General features: G+C 32.3%; 1 protein-coding gene across 1 annotated transcript; it reads right to left on the bottom strand.

The window, feature by feature from the left end:
* Nucleotides 1–1,746: 1,746 nt before the first annotated feature.
* On the bottom strand, nucleotides 1,747–17,475 carry LOC139490308 (uncharacterized). The gene is made up of 6 exons (XM_071277141.1): nucleotides 17,398–17,475; nucleotides 15,778–15,849; nucleotides 15,273–15,396; nucleotides 8,120–8,217; nucleotides 6,917–6,985; nucleotides 1,747–2,151 (listed from the first exon to the last, which is right to left on the bottom strand). The coding sequence occupies exons 2-6, from the start codon at nucleotides 15,847–15,849 to the stop codon at nucleotides 2,116–2,118; spliced, it is 399 nt and encodes a 132-aa protein (XP_071133242.1). The 5' UTR covers nucleotides 17,398–17,475; the 3' UTR covers nucleotides 1,747–2,115.
* Nucleotides 17,476–21,720: the final 4,245 nt, after the last annotated feature.

Here is a 21,720-nt window from a genome sequence, read left to right as displayed (position 1 = left end):
TTCATCTTTGTTTGTTTTTGACCTTACCATCCATTTCCTTTTAATGCCTGAACATGACTTACGCATGCGTAATCAATTTTTAGCTTAGGGATTTTGAAGGTCATATGAATACAAATTCAATGATGTCGAATTAATTAATTGCAATTGATCAATTAAACAACGATCGTGTCTCATAGCTTATTTTGACAAAATTGAACTAAACTGGGTACTAAAAGAACATATTATTTACGTTTTTCAATACATTAAAGAATTATACCTAGGTATAAAACGACAAAGACATCAGTTAAATAATTTCTATGTTTTGTTTTTAAAATATTAGATTTAAACGAAATGTGCTAAAAAAAAAAAAAGGACATATTTGCTTTTTTGATTCGAGCGTCAATGATGTGTCTTTGAATGTTGTACGCTTATTTTTGTCATTTTTACCTACTGTGTCTATATGTTTGGTTCACACATCGTTGGCAATATAATGGAATTTGCGACTGTCATACAAGTGAGCTAGCTATAAAACCAGGTTAAATCCGGGCGATATCTTTTTGCGCCAAAAAGTAACTCATTTGCGCCACAACTTAATTGCGCCAATACTTCTTTTGCGCCACATAATTTTCAAAACTATAGGTATCATTTGCGCCAATAAAATAATCATCTAATTGCGCCAATTTTATTTATTTTTATTTATATATAACAACTAAATGATTGACTTCCATCCTCCTATTTTTGGGCTTGGGTCCGGCAGTGTACCGACTGGCGGAGTTAAAGTCATTTTAATAACGAAATGTATGCTGAATTAAAACGTTCACCCGTATATATATACAGTTAAAACCATATAAAATGTCTCTGTTCATCATTGAATTAAAGGCTGGTTTTTGTAGTTGAGAAAAGACACATATTCCTTTCTGCTTACTTCTCTACTCATTAGTTCTTTACAAATGCCTGACGGAATTTGTGTTCTTCAACAATGATGACCGGTTTTCCTCTATCAGACTCTAGTTTTTGAATGGTATATCAGACATCTTGACTCGTGAAAAAATATTCTTTTACTAAACAATTTATTTTTTGGTGAGTTTTCTTAAATTTGATAAGTGTTCAGTGGAAAGATTAATTATAATACATGTATGATATTGGTAAAACATGTACATGTATGATATAGGTAAAAAATATTTACAGGTAAATCTGGCGCAATTTCATTTCATTTATTGGCGCAATTAATACCATCAAAATAAAAGACAGTGGCGCAATTAATACCTTTTCAAAACTGCAATTGGCGCAAATTGATTCTGCCCTTAAATCCTCTGTTTTCTACATAAGAAAATGCCTGTACCAAGTCAGGAATATGACAGTTGTTATCCATTCGTTTCAATGTGTTTGAGCTTTTGATTTTGTCATTTGATTATGAACTTTCCTTTTTGGATTTTCCTCGGAGTTCAGTATTTGTTGTGATTTTACCTTTTTTTTGTATACGAAAAGCCTGTCTCTCGTATATTAGAAAGAGCCTGGTATCTTAAATGAGTTTATTTTATTATCTTTTGTAGCATTTGGAAACATCCACTGGTTATCCACATATGGCTTTGTCATAACACGTTTGATCTGAAAAGAAAAAAAATGTAAAATTACGAGTGAAAAGGGTTGCAATAAATATGCACTACGTAAAAAAAAGCATCAATATCAGAATTAACGATAAAATGAATTGTTCAACAATTTACTATTTGCACGATTTTACATGTGTACATTAAATGCCATAAATAGTAGCGTTTATGCTTGAGTACTCCACTCACGTTAGAGAAACGGATTACTTAATGATAAAACTTACATGATATAAACTGCTTCGTGTTGAAGGCCGTACCTTGACCTATAATGGTTTACTTTTATCAATTGTTACTTGGATTGAGAGTTCTCTCATTGACACTCATACCACATCATCCTATATCTATTAACCAAAGATTTTGTCATGGTAAGGTCACAAGCTTGATGTATCAGTTGTCAGTATTCACAATTGAATTAAAGATGCAAAAAAGTAGCAACAAATATTTTAACATTTTATTGTAGTCTCACATTCTGTCGTCCTTTCCTCGTTAACGTATTCATCAATAGTAGGCGCTCTAAACACGCTAATGCTTAACAATAGAGAGCTTTGAGGTCAGCATCACATAACTAAAACGGAATATAGCATTTCATCAGTTTATTATTGTTTTTAAATATAAAAGAAATCAATTTACTTACGTTTCAATTGACACTGCCATCCATTGAAAAGGGAAAATAGATGACCATTTGATTTTTCAACAAAAATATCATGTCGCAATACATATCAATTCAATTGTTTGAAGCTGCAACTGACTTTACGATGTACTTCCAAAGTGTTTGCCTATATTTTATATACAAAGACTATTCTAAATCTTGTTTAATGTATGTCAAGGAACTACACATTCATTTACATTGAAAATGTACAAACATGTTCTTTCTGTGTAACGTAGGATTTTGCTATTAAATAAAGGCAACAGTAGTATACCGCTGTTCAAAACTCATAAATCCATGGACAAAAAACAAAATCGGGGTAACAAACCAAAACCGAGCGAAACGCATTAAATATAAGAGGAGAACAACGACACAACATCGAAACGCAACACACACAGAAACAGACCAATCATCAGACAAAACACCACGAGAATAACAAATGTAACATGAAAACCAAATACATGAATTTGGGATAGACAAGTACCGTGCCACGTCTTATCTCAATATCTCAAAAATAAGAGAAAACACAAACGACTCAACGTTAAAATGCAACACAAAGAGAAACGAACAATATATAACAATGACCATCTTCCTGACTTGGTACAGGACACTTTTAAAGGGGAATAAAAGTGGTGGGTTGAACCTGGTTTTAAGGCATGCCAAACCTCGCACTTTAATGGCAAAGTTAAATATAACATTGAAATGACAACATAATATTACAGGACTACAATACAAATAAATAGGAGAACATATTAGACACAGAAAAACATGATTAATAGATAACAAAAAGCATCAGGTTTAAAATTCAATACGCCAAAAACGCGCCTTGTCCACACAAGACTCACCAGTGACGCCCAGATATAAAAGATCGAAAGTGAAAAAAGTACAAAGTTGTACAGCACTGAAGATCAAAAGTTGAAAAGGTTTCGCAAAATACGGCATTGTTTTTATGCCCGGGATAAGAACATTCTTATTATATAGAACAATTCATGCTATTGCAAACAGTAAATTTTATCAAATGAATATGAAAGAGATATACACAAAGAAACTAAAGTATTAACTAATTACAGAAAACTAAACCTGAATACATAACGCCTATATATAAAAAATCGAACGTGAAAAAGGTACAAAGTTGTACAGCACTGAAGATTAAAAGTTGAAAAGGTTTTGACAAATACGGCATTGTTTTTATGCACGGGATAAGAACATCCTTATTATATAGAATACTTAATGCTATTGCAAACAGTAAATGTTAACAAATGAATATGAAAGAGATATACATAATGAAACTGAAATATTAACTAATTACAGAAAACTAAACCCAAGTTTATCACAAAATAGACACACATCCGAATCAGTCCAAGCGTCAACGTAATTAAAAAAATTGTGACGTCACATACGATGGCGAAAAGGCAGAAACGTTATGCCACATTTGAATTTATGAAATTTAGAAACAGCATGACGTCACATATGAAAAACTATCATTCAAAAATGAGATAGAATTAGGATTGATTTAGAACTAAATACTGATAATTCATTTAAACAAAATGCATATTGCAATACTTATTAATAGCAATTAACTGTAATATATATATGTCCAGTTTGTTATGAATCCAACTTCAAACGTAAATAATCGTACAAAATTTAATATAATTAATAAAGAGGAGGTGGTTAATTTTTCTATACGTCATACCTAAATATATAATAAGAAGACGTCAACACATTTGACAAAATCTGATGAGAATTACAAATATAACATTAAACATGTAAACTAAATACATGAATTTGGGATAAACAAGTACAGAAACACGTCTTATAGTAATGCGAATTCACATTCAGCAAAACGGTCACAATCGGGAATAAGTCACGTTTGGTAATTAAAAGATTAGACGACATAATGACAAACCACAATCTACCATGTGGTAAAAATGTCCTTAGCTAGTTTGGTTAAAGAGACATTATATGGATCAACCAATTCGTGATGGTGTCCATAAAATTTACGGAGTGTCAATTTTAATCTGTCCTCCTCATAACTTTGTTGGAGCAGTTTCTGCGTAAGGAGCACACTCCTGTATATGAAGTCCGTATAGTGTGAACAAGCACGTGAATAACGTATCAATTGTGATATGTAAACACCATACGAAGGGGCAGAGGGTATGTTACTGCTGAGAAATGGGAAATTGATAATTGGGAAGTTGAAATCGTCCCGTTTATCATAGATTTTTGTGTGAAGTCGTCCATCTACGTCAATATTGAGGAAAAGATCAAGGTATGAAGCAGTCCTTCTAGTATCAGTAGTATCCTTAATTTCAAGTTCACTGGGATATATGAGATGTAAGTATTGGCTGAAGTATGGGTTGTTCAACGATAAAACATCATCAATATATCGAAAAGTAAAATTAAAGAATTTCGCAAGGTGCTTTTTCTTTTTGTCTTTTAGAAGGTTCTGAATAAATTCTGCTTCATACGAATACAAAAACAAATCAGCCAGCAGGGGTGCACAATTAGTACCCATTGGAATACCGACTGTCTGTTGAAATATAAATCCTCCAAACTCAACAAATATATTGTCGATCAAAAAGTCCAGCATTTTAATAATATCATCTTCAGTATATTTTCTGGAAGATTCAGTGTGATTCTTCACAAAATATGAAGTATTGTATCCCAAAACAAGAAATTTGTATCTACGATTCCCATTTTTATAGAAAAAGCTCTGTTTTATGAGTTGGTGAAGTCGATCTTTCAACTGAGCATGGGGAATAGTAGTATATAGCGTAGAAAAATCAAAAGTTTTTATGTTGCTGCAAAATTGCAAAGATTGTGATCGAAGGTTAAGCAGTAGATCTTTCGAATTTTTGAGAATCCACATCTGGTTAACACCACTGGTAGAATATATCTCCTCACAATATTTTTGAAGCCCATCTTTAACTGTAGAAAGAATAGTAGTCAATACTTTAGAAAGATGTTTAGTCGAACATTTTGAAGACCCAGCTATGTATCGTTCTTTATATGGAGTTTTGTGTAATTTAGGTATCCAGTATAATGAGGGCAAGTTTTCTTCGTTTTCTTTGATGTTGATACCAAAAGAAAGAAGGACAGATTTATGATTTTGTAAAATTTCATCCTTGGTAAATGATGTTAAAGAATATGTAGGATTACCAGTAGTTTGATCAATTCCAAGCTCTGTAGTGAGACATTGCAAATAATGTTTTTTACATATGAAGACAATATTATTGGAGGCTTTATCTGCCGGAACAACGACATATTTGTCATGCAAAGAGGATAAAGCATCCACAACCTCCGGATTCTTGAAAGGGTTAGAAACTCTTGTACTCATATTACATCTTAGTTTTTGTATGCGCCTCTGAATGCATGATCGAATAGCTTTGATCCATTCAGACAAAGTGTCCAGTTCGGGTTCGTCTGGTTCGCGCTTTATCCATTTTCTTGCATAGTCCTCAACTGCATCCATCAGTAACTTGAAATTCTTTTTCCAGTTGATGGGCTGGGGGATTCTATACTTTGGTCCCTTGGCTAGCAACTCTCTTAGTTGTTTATTGGTAACAATACCAAGGTCACCAGTAATAATATGACCAGCTGGACTATAATTGTATTGAGAAGATGCACATGAGCAATCCGGAGGCTTGGATTTTGTATCTTTGAGGTTAAAATCCTCTAAAACTCTCTTGTGGTTGAAAATCTTTGATGCAATAGACTTAGTGTAAATATAAGAAATAACAGGTGTAGCTTTATTTTTGAAGTAATCAGGTATAGTTTTTTGTACAGATTTTTGATGAAAAATATTGCCAATATTTACAGCATCTAAACCTTTATTGGCGAATTCTACCTTAAAAAAGTAACGCTTTTCCTCACTAATATTAATAAATTCATCATAGATACAAGGACTAAATTTTGTATGTACGCCAGACGCGCGTTTCGTCTACAAAAGACTCATCAGTGACGCTCGAATCCAAAAAATTAAAATGGCCAAATAAACAGTTATTGTGACTCGTTGAATTTTTCATGTTCCGGTCCAGTATATTTTTACTGCAAGAGTCATATTATAATTTACTACATCCATACAACTATGGGCTTTCAGAAGTCGGTAATGCTTTTCAATCAGTCATAGATAAAACTTTCTTGAATTTTACAGAAATAATCAATTCATTCTCTGCATATATAAAATGCGCACTTATTTGTATACACATATAATAAGAAGTGAGTGGAGGAGTAAGATAACGGGGTGAGTTTCTCCTCTTGTGCAAGCATCATCTCGTCGAAAAGTAAGTGTCATCCAAGTTAAAACGATTAAACCCGCTGCGTTTTATGTCCGAAGTGAGGAGTCTTTTATTCAGTTGTGGTCTTGTGTGGGTGTGTGGTTCATTTGTGTCTCGTTTCTCATATGTTTTTTAAATAGATAATAGACCGTTGGTTTTCATGTTTAAATTGATTTTTATTGTAATTGCGTGTCAGGTATTGCAAGCATAAATGTGGAGAAAACCCTGTCAACTTAAAAGTAAAGCGATTCGGTCAGTTTTTATCTTTGTTTGTTTATTATAGTATATCTAAATGTTTACACTTTTTATTTATAGTAACATGATTTAGTGATATGTATATATATGAAACCTGCATTGCAGATCTTTTGAATACATGCATTTACACATAAAAGTCCTTGCAAACTTACAGATTTCTGTCTACATCGAAGTTGAAAATATACTTGGTTTCGATAGAAAAATTCTTTCAGTTGGCACACCTGTAATATACAATTAAATTATTTTGTTACAAAACATGACTTTCACTTATAGACAATTATAAATGTTTGGGGTTCTGACCATATGCTTCCCATGTGTGCAAACGCCATTCTTAAATATTTCCCATAAATACAGCCGAGCTATTGGTAAGCTTCAGAACTGAAGCCATTAAACAAAGTGCAGAAAAAAACAACAGAAAAAGATGACATAATCATGAATTATACGACATATTTTGTTAATGCAATAAGACCGAATTTTAATTAACAATAAAACGATCTTTTGCACTTGAATTGTTCCGAACTTGATTTACATATACAACGAAAAAACATCAGATCAACTGTCAAATAAACAGTCAACATGTTTAACCCCGCCACATTATTTATGTATGTGCCTGTCCCAAGTCAGGAGCCTGTAATTCAGTGGTTGTCGTTTGTTTATGTGTTACATATTTGTTTTTCGTTCATTTTTTTTTACATAAATGCCGTTAGTTTTCTCGTTTGAATTGTTTTACATTGTCTTATCGGGGCCTTTTATAGCTGACTATGCGGTATGGGCTTTGCTCATTGTTGAAGGCCGTACGGTGACCTATAGTTGTTAATGTCTGTGTCATTTTGGTCTTTTGTGGATAGTTGTCTCATTGGCAATCATACCACATCTTCTTTTTTAAATAGTCACAAGAAATTAAAAGTAACTGTCCTTCTCAATGTCAGTTACAGTATCTTATACCCTTTATCTAAACTCAAACTTTGGAGTTCTCTTGCGTTTTTAGTCATTTCATTTAAAAACTTAATGATGAAAGTGTTTAAATTTCTTGATACGTACTGAGAAGGCACATGATGATGTATAATAAATCCAGAAACAATGATGATTCTTTAAAAATGTTGGTTAAAATTATTAATCTCGGTTGAACACGATCTTTGTAAGAACTGATACAAGTTAAATTAAAATATAATTATATTAAGTCATTACACAATTGATATTGATTGTCCGTATTCAATCTTCATTTTTTTTTTATTAAAGTAAAACATAAGTTTACTGATGTTCAATATGCGAATCGAATATTATTTTTAATTACAATTAATGAAAAAAAGTAGTGCGGTTTTTATTTTCATCTAAACTGATGTTTTTACATTTACCTCATCAGTTCGACATGCTGCAAAAGTCTGGCAAAGTGTAGGATATTCAACTCTGTCACACTGTCCACACTCATTATGAACACTTGGTACACTGGGATCTGTTTGATAGATCATGATTTATATTGAAATAAGATCAAATAACACCCTAAGGGTACTGTTGTGTGTCAACTTTAGTTCGAGATTACTCTGACGTCCAACGGCTGTTTTGCCAGACAAGCTGGGGCCGTTGGACGTCAGAGCTCGTCCCATATCAAAAAGTGGATATTTGTCCGTCCAAAATAGATGCGCTGCTTCGTCGCTTCTAGTGCCGACTGACGGCAATGGAATTACATAAATCGGCTCAAGGAGTATCGGTTTGACTTCACTTGGAGCAGTGGTCTTTATATACAAACGTTCACCTTATCTGTCCCAGTCAATAGGAGAACTTAGGTCGTCAATCAATGGCTGTGACTACACTGTTATGAATATGATTTTATTTGTCAGAGGTAGGTTTATTTGCAATTATATTTTCATCATAACCATGATCAAAGAAACGATTCTTAGTCAAGTGAAGGGGAAAAATTACAAAGTCGTATTTTGAAAATGATCATGTCCCATTTCAGAAAGGTCACGTACTCTTTTGTAATATATATATAATTTGAAGTGAATTTGTAAAATCAGGAATTATGTAGAATCACTAAATCATTAGTAATTATATATAATCCCTGAAAATGACCAGTGATTTTACATAATCACTGAACATTTTAATGATTATTCTACAAATTCCCTGATATGATATCAGGGATTATCAATAATTTAAGGATCCTTTGTTTGTTAAAAATAATAATAATATAGACAAATTAAGATTTTTCTTGCCAGATGAAACACTCTTGCTTTTAAACACAGAGAATGATGTTACAGATATAAACACAGGGTTTCGAGATAAAGTTAAAGACTTCAAAATTAATAATATCGACATTCCCTTTAGAACAAAAACTTTACTTTGCGTCAAATGGATATTCATGACACGGGTTATGTTCTTGTCATATATGTTATGATGGTATGATACTAAACCCCTAACGGGAAGGATTGTACCTGATGTTCATATGATGAAATCATAATCTTTCAGTCAGTTTAATTGAAGTCTGGAGCTGGCATGTCAGTTAACTGCTAGTAGTCTGTTATTATTTATGTATTATTGTCATTTTGTTTATTTTCTTTGGTTACATCTTCTGACATCAGACTCGGACTTCTCTTGAACTGAATTTTAATGTGCGTATTGTTATGCGTTTACTTTTCTACATTGGCTAGAGGTATAGGGGGAGGGTTGAGATCTCACAAACATGTTTAACCCCGCCGCATTTTTGCGCCTGTCCCAAGTCAGGAGCCTCTGGCCTTTGTTAGTCTTGTATTATTTTAATTTTAGTTTCTTGTGTACAATTTAGATATTAGTATGGTGTTCATTATCACTGAACTAGTATATATATTAGTTTAGGGGCCAGCTCAAGGACGCCTCCGGGTGCGGGAATTTCTCGCTACATTGAAGACCTGTTGGTGACCTTCTGCTGTTGTTTTTTTTCTATGGTCGGGTTGTTGTCTCTTTGACACATTCCCCATTTCCATTCTCAATTTTATTCATGTTCATGTTCTATTTGTAAATCCACAAGGCATGTTATTTGTGGTACATGTATACAAATAGTGAAGAAGACTATGCAACATCTGTTTTGTGGGTTGTTTTTTTTTTTCTTGTTTGTTTTTGTTCAAATAAACAAGAAATTCATACTGAGAGAATATACGCATATTTAGACATGTATCTGTAGAAAAACAAACAGAACTAATGATTGACAAATAGAACAAAACTAGCATTTGGTGTAAAAGAAGGACGAAAGATACCAAAGGGACAGTCAAACTCATAAATCGAAAATAAACTGACAACGCCATGGCTAAAAATTAAAAAAGACAAACAGACAAACAATAGTACACATGAAACAACATAAAAACTAAAGAATAATCAACACGAACCCCACCAAAAACTAGGGGTGATCTCAGGTGCTCCGGAAGGGTAAGCAGATCCTGCTCCACATGTGGCACCCGTCGTGTTGGTTATGTGATAACAAATCCGATAAATAGTCTAATTCGGTAGATCACATTCATGAAACACCTGAAGGTATCCCCCAAAATAATGTGTAATATTCTCAAAGCAATTCCACAGGGTAAAAAAGGATAGGGAAACCCAAAAACCATAATGGCAATTGTTCACAAAAAGTCAGAAAAAGAATATTGCCTGGCCACAAAACATGGTATTTTGCTCGAACCAGTTCGAGGTTGCTAATTCCCTTATTTTGGGGCATACCTTCAGGCGTTTTTTTTTTTACTAAACACTTAATTTTATTTCTCTTAGGCGTGTCGTAAAATCTGATTCGTTATGTGAAGGAAAATGTTTTTTTTTTAATGTGGATATTGTGATAAAACCAGCATATCATTAGGTCTTTCCACTTTTCTGTGGAAAGCCTATTGTATTTGTTCTGATTATTTTTTTTTTTAGGTCTTTCCACTTTTCTGTGGAAAGCCTATTGTATTTGTTCTGATTATTTTTTTTTTTCTTCCGCCTAATTTTGTTCTTGCGATAAACATTTGTTTCGCAATATGTCGCTTAGATATTTGGTATATGATATCGAACAGTTTATGCGCTTTTGAAATTTACCCTGCGTAAACGAATACTTTTCTTTGTAGGAGTTATCTCCCCAAACACTGTTTTCCTTGTTAGCGCAACTCCTTCGCAACCGTAAAATATTATGACAAATTTATTTTACAAAATTACTCGTTATATCCTTCGCATGATTTGTCCTATTTTGACCGAAGCGATATGAACGCTCCATATGAGAGTTATTTCCCCTTATGCATTTGTTATAAGTGATATGCATTTCTATCTTGTAAACCATAAGTGCTAGAGACCTAGGATCTTTTGATTTGAGGTCCTTGGTCCAAAAAAATGAAAATTAGGTCAAGGTCAAAGGTCAAGGTCATATTTGAGATTTTCATATGTCTTTGATTTCCCTATAATTCCTAAATGGTTATAGATACAGAAAATTTAAGCAGTGAAAAATGTTAAGGACTTCAAGGGGCAACTTTGTTACATTATGACTATATTGGTTTTACCATTGTGTAAGGGACATAATCCCCATTGATGGTTTATATAAAGCCATTATTAGACAAAACTCTTAAACAAAATGACCTTGACCCATAGGGTCTTCTGCAATGACATTGTGAAGAAATGACCTTGACAAAGGTCACAAGGTCAAAGGTCAAGGTCATGTACATATGTGATTTGGGGCACTACTTGAAGAGTTTTATGTGTGTTTGCCTGCCAACCAACCAACCAACCAACCAATCAATCAATCAATCAATCATGATCATGATCAATCAACCAATAATTATCATGATCAATCAATCAATCACGTTTCCGTCTCGTGTGTTTATCATAGGGTTCAAGATCTTCTTTGTTTCTTTTTCGCTGTTTCAACTGACCCTATCCAACGTGTTTGACCAAACAACCAACCAACTAATCAATCAATCAATCAATCAATCAATCAATCATGATCATGATCAATCAATCAATCAATCAATCAATCAATCATGTATCTGTCTCATGTGTTTATTATACGGTCCAAGATCTTCTTTGTTTCTTTTTCGCTGTTTCAACTGACCCTATCCAACGTGTTTAACCAACCAACCAACCAACTAATCAATCAATCAATCAATCAATCAATCAATCAATCAATCAATCAATCAATCAATCAATCATGATCATGATCAATCAATCATGTATCCGTCTCATATGTGTTTAATATACGGTCCAAGATCTTCTTTGTTTCCTTTTCGCTGTTTCAATTGACCCTATCCAACGTGTTTAATCAACCAACCAACCAACCAACTAATCAATCAATCAATCAATCAATCAATCAATCAATCAAGTAATCAATCAATCATGATCATGATCAATCAATCATGTTTCATGAAAAATTGAAATTTAATATTGTTCTTGCGTCACTTCTGAAAAAAAATCAACATGTACTCTGAAACTACAAGTACAATCGACCTCAAAATTTGCAGTCAGCAGGGCATACATGTACTTAAAGTTTATAAAAAAACTTGGTGCAGATATCTCTCAAAGCTTTTCCTAGAGAAAAGAAATGGCAATGCCGTAAAAATCGCTTGCAAGGTCCGTAAATCTCAGTAAAAACCTACAATAAAATGTCCGCTCCGAGATTGAAATACTAATCTGTGTTACAAACAGGTGCTGAAAAATGTACAATATCAGAAAATAATCAATAAATGTGTTTTAAAGTTACACCGGATCAATTAAATCCAAAACATGCACTGCCCGTGAACTGTGATCCAAATGTCAATTTCCTACAATGACAAAAGAAATTACATTGTGTTTATTCCGTCTCTATACATGTTGTCTGTTCAAAGTCCCCACCTAAAAAGAAATAAAAAGACTAACTTTTCGTTATTATAAACCCGTGTCAAGTACCTAAAATAAAAGAAAAACTTTCCAAACTAAACATGAAACTTCTCCGGTAACAATAATATAGACCCCATACAGAAACAAACAAACAAACAAACAAACAAACCCCCCCCAAATTCAATTAATTTTAAAGGGGGAAAGACCGCCTACAATTGCTTTTTTAAAGCAATTGATTTATATTTTTGATATATTGTTGTAAAACATTTTACAAGTTATGTTTATAATGATGTTTTAATATAATTTTATAGAATACATTATTTGACTTTTATTCATTTTCATTATAAATAAAACTATTTCTTCATTTCAGTTATTATGTATAATCCCTGACGATTTTTCTAGTGATTATACATAATCCCTGAAAATTTCAGCGATTATATATAATCCCTAAACTAGCCAGTGATTCTACACAATCCCTGAAAGTTTCAGGAATTCTACAGAATCACTGATTATACAAATTCACTGTAACATATAATATATAAATAAACTCATCATAGATACCAGAACTAAATTTAGTATACGCCAGACGCGCGTTTCGTCTACAAAAGACTCATCAGTGACGCTCGAATCCAAAAAAGTTAAAAAGGCCAAATAAAGTACGAAGTTAAAGAGCATTGAGGACCAAAATTCCTAAAAGTTTTGCCAAATACAGCTAAGGTAATCTATGCCTGGGGTAGAAAAGCCTTAGTATTTCAAAAAATTCAAAAATTTGTATGTAAACGAGTCTAAATTGAAAACTACGTTCCAACCTATGATTGCGTTGGATAATAACCGCAATTTTTATACGTGTGCATGTAAAACAAATTTCGTTGTAGAAGGGTCTAAAAACAGCACAAACAACATTTTCCAAAAGACCAAAAAAGTGAAAAAGTATATTTAAACAAAACGCATTTGACTAACAGGTCGAACAACTGATGTTCTTTAACCCTGCTGACTGCCATTGGCGATTGCCAAATAAAATTGATCACAAGATGTAACAAAATGGATCTTAATTATATATATATATTTATTCATATTTAATAGGTGGACAGAATCAAAATGCACTATAGATTACTAGAGCACATCAACTTCATTTAACCATTCGCCCTATATCTCGTCTTTAGACGTTTTTACAACAGTAATTCCTATATTACCAATATGGATCCCCATACTAATTAAGATCTGTTCCAGCTGAACGACTTGTTGGTAAGAGAAGAATCACGAGTCGGGGTAGGGTTACTTATCTTTCTACAGACTTGTATTGTAAAGAAAAACTCAATGTGTCGGTCTTGTACTTAGCAAAGTGGATTAACATTTTAACCTAAAATGCATGTTATATTTGCCACTGGACTTAAGCAACAAAATAGATCTATCTATTATGATTCACATAAAAAGGATCAATCGAGTTTGTTATTTGTCGATATGTGACTCAAACTAAATGAGATGCATTAAAGTTTGTACAAATTGTAACAGTTGCATTTTACTCGCACAGGCATATGTTTTTCTTCTCATTCATTTGAAAATGTGTTTTCTTCTGCACTGTTCTAGATCCCGACCATACAAATGATTAGAAACAACTTAGTTTGAATAAGACTAACAGTCGCAGATCTTGAATTATTAACAAAACATGTTTTCATAAAAGTGCTGTCATCTGTAAAATATGGCAAAGTGCCAAATTTACCAACAACTTTCTTAATTTGAGGTACCATAATCTGTCACAGTGCGGAGACTGAACATCCAATCGATGTGTAAGACAATGATGGACTTAATAAGCAACAGAGGCTAAGCAGTATGATTAAAACTAATTCAAAGAATAAACAGATACATCAATTAGACAATATTTTTTTAACAAAATTTAGTCGATGAATGGTTTAGTGTCCGATACCCAAATATAGGTCATGACTTTGAAACCACTGCATTCTGTAGTTTCAAATTCATTTTGTTTGTTTTCACTAAACCCGCGTTTATGTAGACACGTTTCTAGTAATCTGCAAGTAAAACGAAATGGAATGTTGATCTATGATACTATAAAGATATAGCCTTGAGAGATATGTAAGACTAGATAATGAAACGACAGGACCACTTTAAATAAATTTTCAAATTTTAAAGTGAAATAAAACAGACTATTATTGTTTCGAATTCTATTCAATTATTCCAGCTAATTATGTTCAAATTTAAACATATTAAAGTGAAGAGAATAAAGATCTGAGACTCCTTTTAATGTTGCATTAGTTAATGCTTATTGTTTATACTGTTCCTTTGTTTGTTAATTTTTAACCCCACTTTCGGTACTCTTGAGTATGGGCAATTTATATTAGAGTTAAACTGTAGTTCTTTGAGAGTACAATCTATAGAAATACTTGCAATCATTGTAAATTCAGATCGAATACACCTCTCTCCGGGGGTTTGAACCCGCTTTTTGTCTTGCGCGATCAATGCATTTATGGTTGGAACACAACCCCCCCCCCCTTTATCCTGGGTTGGGAACCCGCCCCCTTTTTTAAAAGGCTGGATCCGCCCCTGCCTCGCCACGAGTTGAGAATGAATTCACAAGCTAGATGTAAACAGAATATTTAATAGCTATAACTAAACTACCTAGACTTCATCTAATGCGGTCTACTTTTTAAATCATAATATATTAAAATATGAAAAAGTAAATCATCTCACTTTGGTTACACAAGTATGCATTACATGGTGGTACATTTTGGTTAGGTCTTGGAGAATCACAACATTGCGCACAGGTTACCAGTGAATCTCTTTTTCTGCCTCCAGCTGCGATTATATGGCATATCTACAAAAGTCAAACATAGAGGATAAGTGTACGCAGAGGCGGATTTAAGCGGGGGGCGGGGGGGGGGGAATTGGTTGCTTATATAGGGAATCACTGACGCGTGACTGGAGCGGGTCCCTCATAGATCCGCCAGTGGTACGTGCTTTTCTAATGTTTCCTAATAAACTATAAAAAATGGAGAACTCATTAGTATCATTTTAAAATCACTTCAATGTCTAGCTTAAAGGAGGACGAAATAATAGTTATCAGTTACAAAATGTTTAAATCTAAAAAATGAACATTTATGAGTTGAAATTTTACGATACAGCAATTTGCATTTTAAGGCAAGTATTTCAAAAAATTTGATTTATAAATGTCAACAAACCTCTTTGTTTAATTTACCTGTTTAGATCTACAACCAGCTGTAAAGACGGCTGTTAAATCTTCTTTCACGTGTCTATCAAGGAAGCACATCTGGTATAAAACAAGAACATATTACCAAACTCATCAGTACTATATCTACTAGTGTTTTCTGCTTTAATGTTACATGCCATTTATTATAAAAATTTCAATATAGAATAATTAACGAGTAAATAGTAAAAAATAGCGTAACCTATTAATAAAATTGAGAATAGAAATGGGGAATATGTCAAAGACGATAACCCGACCAAAGAGCAAACAATAGCCCAAAGGGCACAAATAAGTATTCAACACAGCGAAAAAATCCCGCAACAGGAGGCTGGCTTTAGCTGAGCCCTTTTAAACAAAAATGTGTACTAGTTCAGCAAAAATATATATAGTTCCGAATATTCAAAAGTCAGAATTATTTATCTTGTGATATGTTTTCATGTAAATTGTAAGTGTAAGATGACAGATAAATAGTCGTGTCGATTTTATAAAAAGTGGACCCAAACAGACTGCATCTCACACTTAGAAATCTGCCATTTTGATATTTAGTCTTTCCTCTTATGCAATCAGTTATGTTTGCTTACTGGTATTTGTAGATCTTATTTTGTTGCGTTTTCTAGCAGATCTTGTACAGATGATCGTTTTTACCTTCTAAAGTTAATTAAAACGTTTGTTTCTGTCAGTCAAAGTTTTCTATAAAAAGTAATATCATTTAATGGGAATACACCTGATAATTTTTAATTATTAATTCTATGCTCCAACATTTTATAGTTTTTGACAAAAAATCCAAACAAAACGGAGAATAACTCTTGGTTAACTGTCAATATCGGTATAATGACTTACTTATGTTATTTGTACATTAAACTATGCAATTGCTGAACACTTATGCTTTTAACAATAGTTTTTGCAATGATAAAACTAAAACATGAGTAAAACTAGTCTTTCATGGGCAATAACTCCTGTAAGGGTTCAATTGACGGTTCGTTTATGTTGACTTATTCGTAGATATTTTAACGTTGAACATTTTTACTCTCAAAAGATTCTCTCTATAAAATCAAAAAAACTGTAAAAATCGTCATGTAAATATTATAACTCCTACATGTATAAGGGGTCGTTTCACGATTTCTACAAAGTTGACATACTGTACCTGTAGATCTTATTGTTATAGTTATTGTAACTGTTAAAAATTCTGACTGTCTATTATTTTGTTCATGAGAATTAACCTTGTCAAAATTCCTCATACTGCTTCCGTTTTTGAAAAATGAGCCAAAAAGTTTGAAAAAAATAATAATTAAATCACAATTCAAAGAGGCAAATTCGTTTTAGAATTCCTTTTACTCTTCGTTGCATTGAAGATGTAATTTCGTTTTATTGATGTTGTTAAAATTGTATATTTTCAAATAGAGTTTCCCCATTTTTTATAATGTAGCAAAGAAAAGCTATAGATACAACCAAATCTGACTCCTCCGAATTAACCAATGAGCAATTAAAGACAAACAACAATGAACATATACTAGTATATAGAATTGGTACGGGTATATAATGTGATTGTAAAGAGTTATAGTATTAAAAATTATTCATTTCTAAGTGATTATTTGTTTTAATAATACATACCTCTGAAGAGTCATCACATACTGCTGTGGAGCCTAAACAGTTTGTTATGTTTACCTCATTCTTACAAAACAAACAAGAAAGACCTATAAAATTTAGACAAATACGTCGTAGTACAATAAGCATTAATCCGGTATCTATGTACAGTATACGTATGTCTTTTTGAGTAAACTTATATTTGAATCATTAAGAAGGCTCCAAAACATATCTTAAGATAGGACTTTCCATTCCATCCCGTGTTTGTTTCACTTATTAAATCAAAATGGTTAGTCGTTGAAAAATATTGGAATTTGTATATTGCACTACATGTACCATTTACACTGAACTAGTGCACATTTTAAGTAGGGGCCAGCTGGGGCACTGCTTCCGGTATAGGATTTTCTCGCTACCTTGCAGACCCATTGGTGGCCTTCGCCTGTGATCAGGTTGTTGTCTCTTTGACATATCCCCCTTTTCATTCTATATTTTACAGACTCTTAATATTATTCTTTTGAACAACTTCAAATATATATATGTTAAAAGCATTTTCTAAATTTAGGCATTTTGTAAAAGGACTGAATTTTCAAGCAATTTAGAAAATGCATAATCTTGACAGGCATTATGTAAAATGACTGAAATTTTGAGAAAAAAATCCACAAATTGCCTGTTGAGTTTCAGGCAATTTGTAGGAGGATATCATTGAGATACATATGACAAAAGTGGAAAAAAACACAATATCTTGCAAAGAAAATAACTATTGGTTTGTTTGAATTAATTTATTCTCCAAAAATCAGATGAGAAGGTTTTTATGTCTTTTTAGTGAAACTACGTTATGAACATACTCAATCTGTATTTCAGATACCAATAGTGAATTTCGATTATTTTGTCAAAATGGAAGAAGGATAAATTGTTCCGGCTGTCAATAGAACAAAATTTACAATCGAATTTAAAAAAAAAAATAGATTTAAAACAATCAAGTGTAACATGAAGTAGAGAAAAGTTTTTTTTTTTTTTTTTTGCTATCAGTTTCAAATATTTCATGCATTTGTAAGACCAGAACACTTTGGTTATACTTTATATGGGTTTTTTCTACCGTGGTTTGAACTGGATAAAGGAGATTTAGACTGCAGCTTCCAATTGAAATAAAGGTGTTTTGGATGTCGTAACTGCTATAAAGGGCAATGTCTCCTTATGGGGTTAATTGACAGTTTTGGTAATGTTGACTTAAGACTCTTACTTTGCTGAACATTATTGCTGATTACAGTTTATCACTCTATAATAATACACAAGATAATAACCGGAAACTGCAAACTTTCCTTAAAATTACCAATTAAGGTAGCACAATACAAAGATTTTTCATCCCCAATCAGACATCTTTAAACTGATGTAGCTCCTCTCATCTTTCTTTAAATTTTATAAATGAGGTACCAAAAGAAAGAAGAAGGATTAATCTTTCAAATTGTGATAATTTCATTATGTCATAATTATTACATAATTAATTGTTATGTAATTAGTTGCCATATTGTGATGTCCATACTTGAATGAATTTAGCTTCTTTGTTATTCATAGCATCCCAAAATATTTTATAGATTCTTGCACAACACAGTTTGACCTCCAAAACTGTGTCTCATATTTTTCCTATTGTATTTCATTCTCTCATAAATCTTAAATGAAGTTTGCAACATCAATTCATAAGAGACCACTAAATTTAATTGGGTATAAAATTTGTTCTATTGATGTTTTTGGAAATCTGAGACACAGTTTTGGAGGTCAAGCTGTGTTGTACAAGAATCTATAAAATATTTTGGGATGCTATAAAGAACAAAGATGCTAAATTCATTCAAGTATGGACATCACAATGTAGCAACTAATTACATAATAGTTAATTATGTAATAATTATGTCATAATGAAATTATCACAATATGAAAGATTAATCTTTCTTCTTTCTTTTGGTACCTCATTTATAAAATTTAAAGAAGGATGAAATGAATTACATCAGTTTAAAGTTGTCTGATTGGGAGTGAAAAAATCTTTGTATTGTGCTACCTTAAGTGGAAGCAACCAACAACGGGTTTTCCGATCATCTGCAAATGTCTGCAAATGTCAGGGCTGATAGATCTTAACCTTATGAATTTAATAACCCCATGTCAGATTTGCTCTAAATGCACTAGATTTAGAGATTTATTAAGCCAAAATCTGTATTTTACCCCTATATACCATCTATAGCCACAAAAAAGAAGATATGCATGTGTGACGTGTGTGTTCTGTCATCCAAACATTTTGAGAAATTAAAAAAAAAATGTTGAGTTCTGAGCTTGTGTGAATTGGAATAATTCAGTTAAATATATTCTTGATAATTTAAGCTGTTCTTTTTCAATTCAGACAGTAATTATCATAAATAAAACTGCTCTGTTGTTCAACGCGTTCAATTTTTTTTCTTGGCACATTTCATTCTATAAATTATATTTCAGGCATTTTGTAAAATGCCTAGAAAATTTTGTCATTATGCATAATGACTCAATCTTGCAGTCATTTTAGAAAATGCTTAACGTTTTCAGGCATTTTACAAAAAAAAAAAAAAAATGCTTGTAACATATATAGATATAGACAATATACTTAGAATGAGATAAGTGTGGTTCTTCTTATTCATTCTAGGATAATATTAAAAATTACTAATATCTAGCAACTGTGTAGTTTTTAGCTCTGAAATTCTTTAAGCCTTTATAATTGATAGTTTGGTCTTTTGTTTTTAAATATGCAAATTCCGCGGAAATTTAATTGGCACTTAGTATCTGTGATTTAGTGGTTTTGAAGATCGAAAGATTTTTTTTGTACATACATGTACACATTACGTGAAATAAATACGACAAAAATCGGCTATATCCTTTAGTAATCCGTTACATTAGATGGATAGTTAATTAAACCGTGGTTAAGTATTAGTAGTGTGAACATGCACGAGCATGGTGTTTCAACAGAACATGTTCTATCAGCACACGATCGGAATAGAGAGTATGTTACTGCTTAGAAATGAAAAGTTCACAATTAAAAAGTTGAAATCATCACATTATATATGAAAACTTACCAAATGTAGTATCAAAAAGGACCACGAACATCCATACACCTATCAGAATATAAATATATAAATTGACTTTTTACATATGAAACAAGTAAGACATAAGAAAGTATTGATATAGGTATGTGTATTATGAATCAGTTTGCTTTTATAAAAGGTCTTTACTATAGTAAATAAATACATTTGTAGTAGCTCACAAAATAACAAACATAATTTGTTTATAGTTAATTTTTTGTTAGGTTGCCGTCTCTTTAAATTTTACTCTGCAACTCTTTTTCTTAAACATATTTGTAAGCAATGAACTTTTACCGTTCTTTGTTTTCTAACAATTTTAAAAGTAGCCAAATTTCAACATAACCCATAAATTTATATGAACTTCAACATATTTACACAAGTATATTTTTCATAATTGTTTTAAAGGCACATATTGTGTAACCACTTCAGGAGGGATGGTCTTGCAGTAGATGTAAATGCTTTTGTGTGTATAGGGGTGAAATAGTTGAACATATACAGGTCTTGTCTGTAACGTACAATTATGGTTTATAATTTCAAATTGGCAGAGGCGGATTTAGGGGGCCAGGGGGCCGCCCCCCTTTTTTTCAGAAAAAAATTTGTTTGGTTATATAGGAAATCACTGAAGCGTGACGGAATCGGGCCTCCCCCTTAGGCAGTCAGTGGGCCCCCTCTTATGAAAATTTCTAGATCCGACACTGATTGGTGTGTAATATGGAGTGTATTATTTTAAAGCAAATATATAATCGTGAAGTCTAACATTCACTTTGTTGTTGTTAGTTTTGCATTAGTTACTTTTTGTCTACGACACATTTATCCTATTATTGTTTACTACAGAATTATTTATGGACATCTGATTCTAAATAAAATATTCGAACAATAAATTATTTTATGGCATTAAAATCGTGTTTTACATGTTACGTACAGTCTACCTTCGTGAACATTCAGTAATTTCTGATTTATGTCTTCATAATCTCATATGCTGTTTCGTACTAGGTTCAACATTAACCATTTTCATAAATTTTAATGTGTCTGTGTATTATCTTTTATATTTTCTGAATTAAGTCTAAGACATTATTGCTTTGTATTTACTTTCAAATAATTTTCCTCTTTTTTAGGGTGTTTTTGATACTTTATTTTGGTATGAGAATGTTTTGTCTGATTTTGTGTAGTTCATTTATCTGTGTCTTTCTTTATATTTGTTTTTTGTTTGTTCTTACGCTTTGTATTTTTATTTTATAACATGACTTACATAATAAAA

The sequence above is a fragment of the Mytilus edulis genome, chromosome 9 (genome assembly GCF_963676685.1).
Source record: "Mytilus edulis chromosome 9, xbMytEdul2.2, whole genome shotgun sequence".
NCBI lineage: Eukaryota > Metazoa > Mollusca > Bivalvia > Mytilida > Mytilidae > Mytilus > Mytilus edulis.
This window is presented reverse-complemented; position numbering and strand designations above follow the sequence as displayed.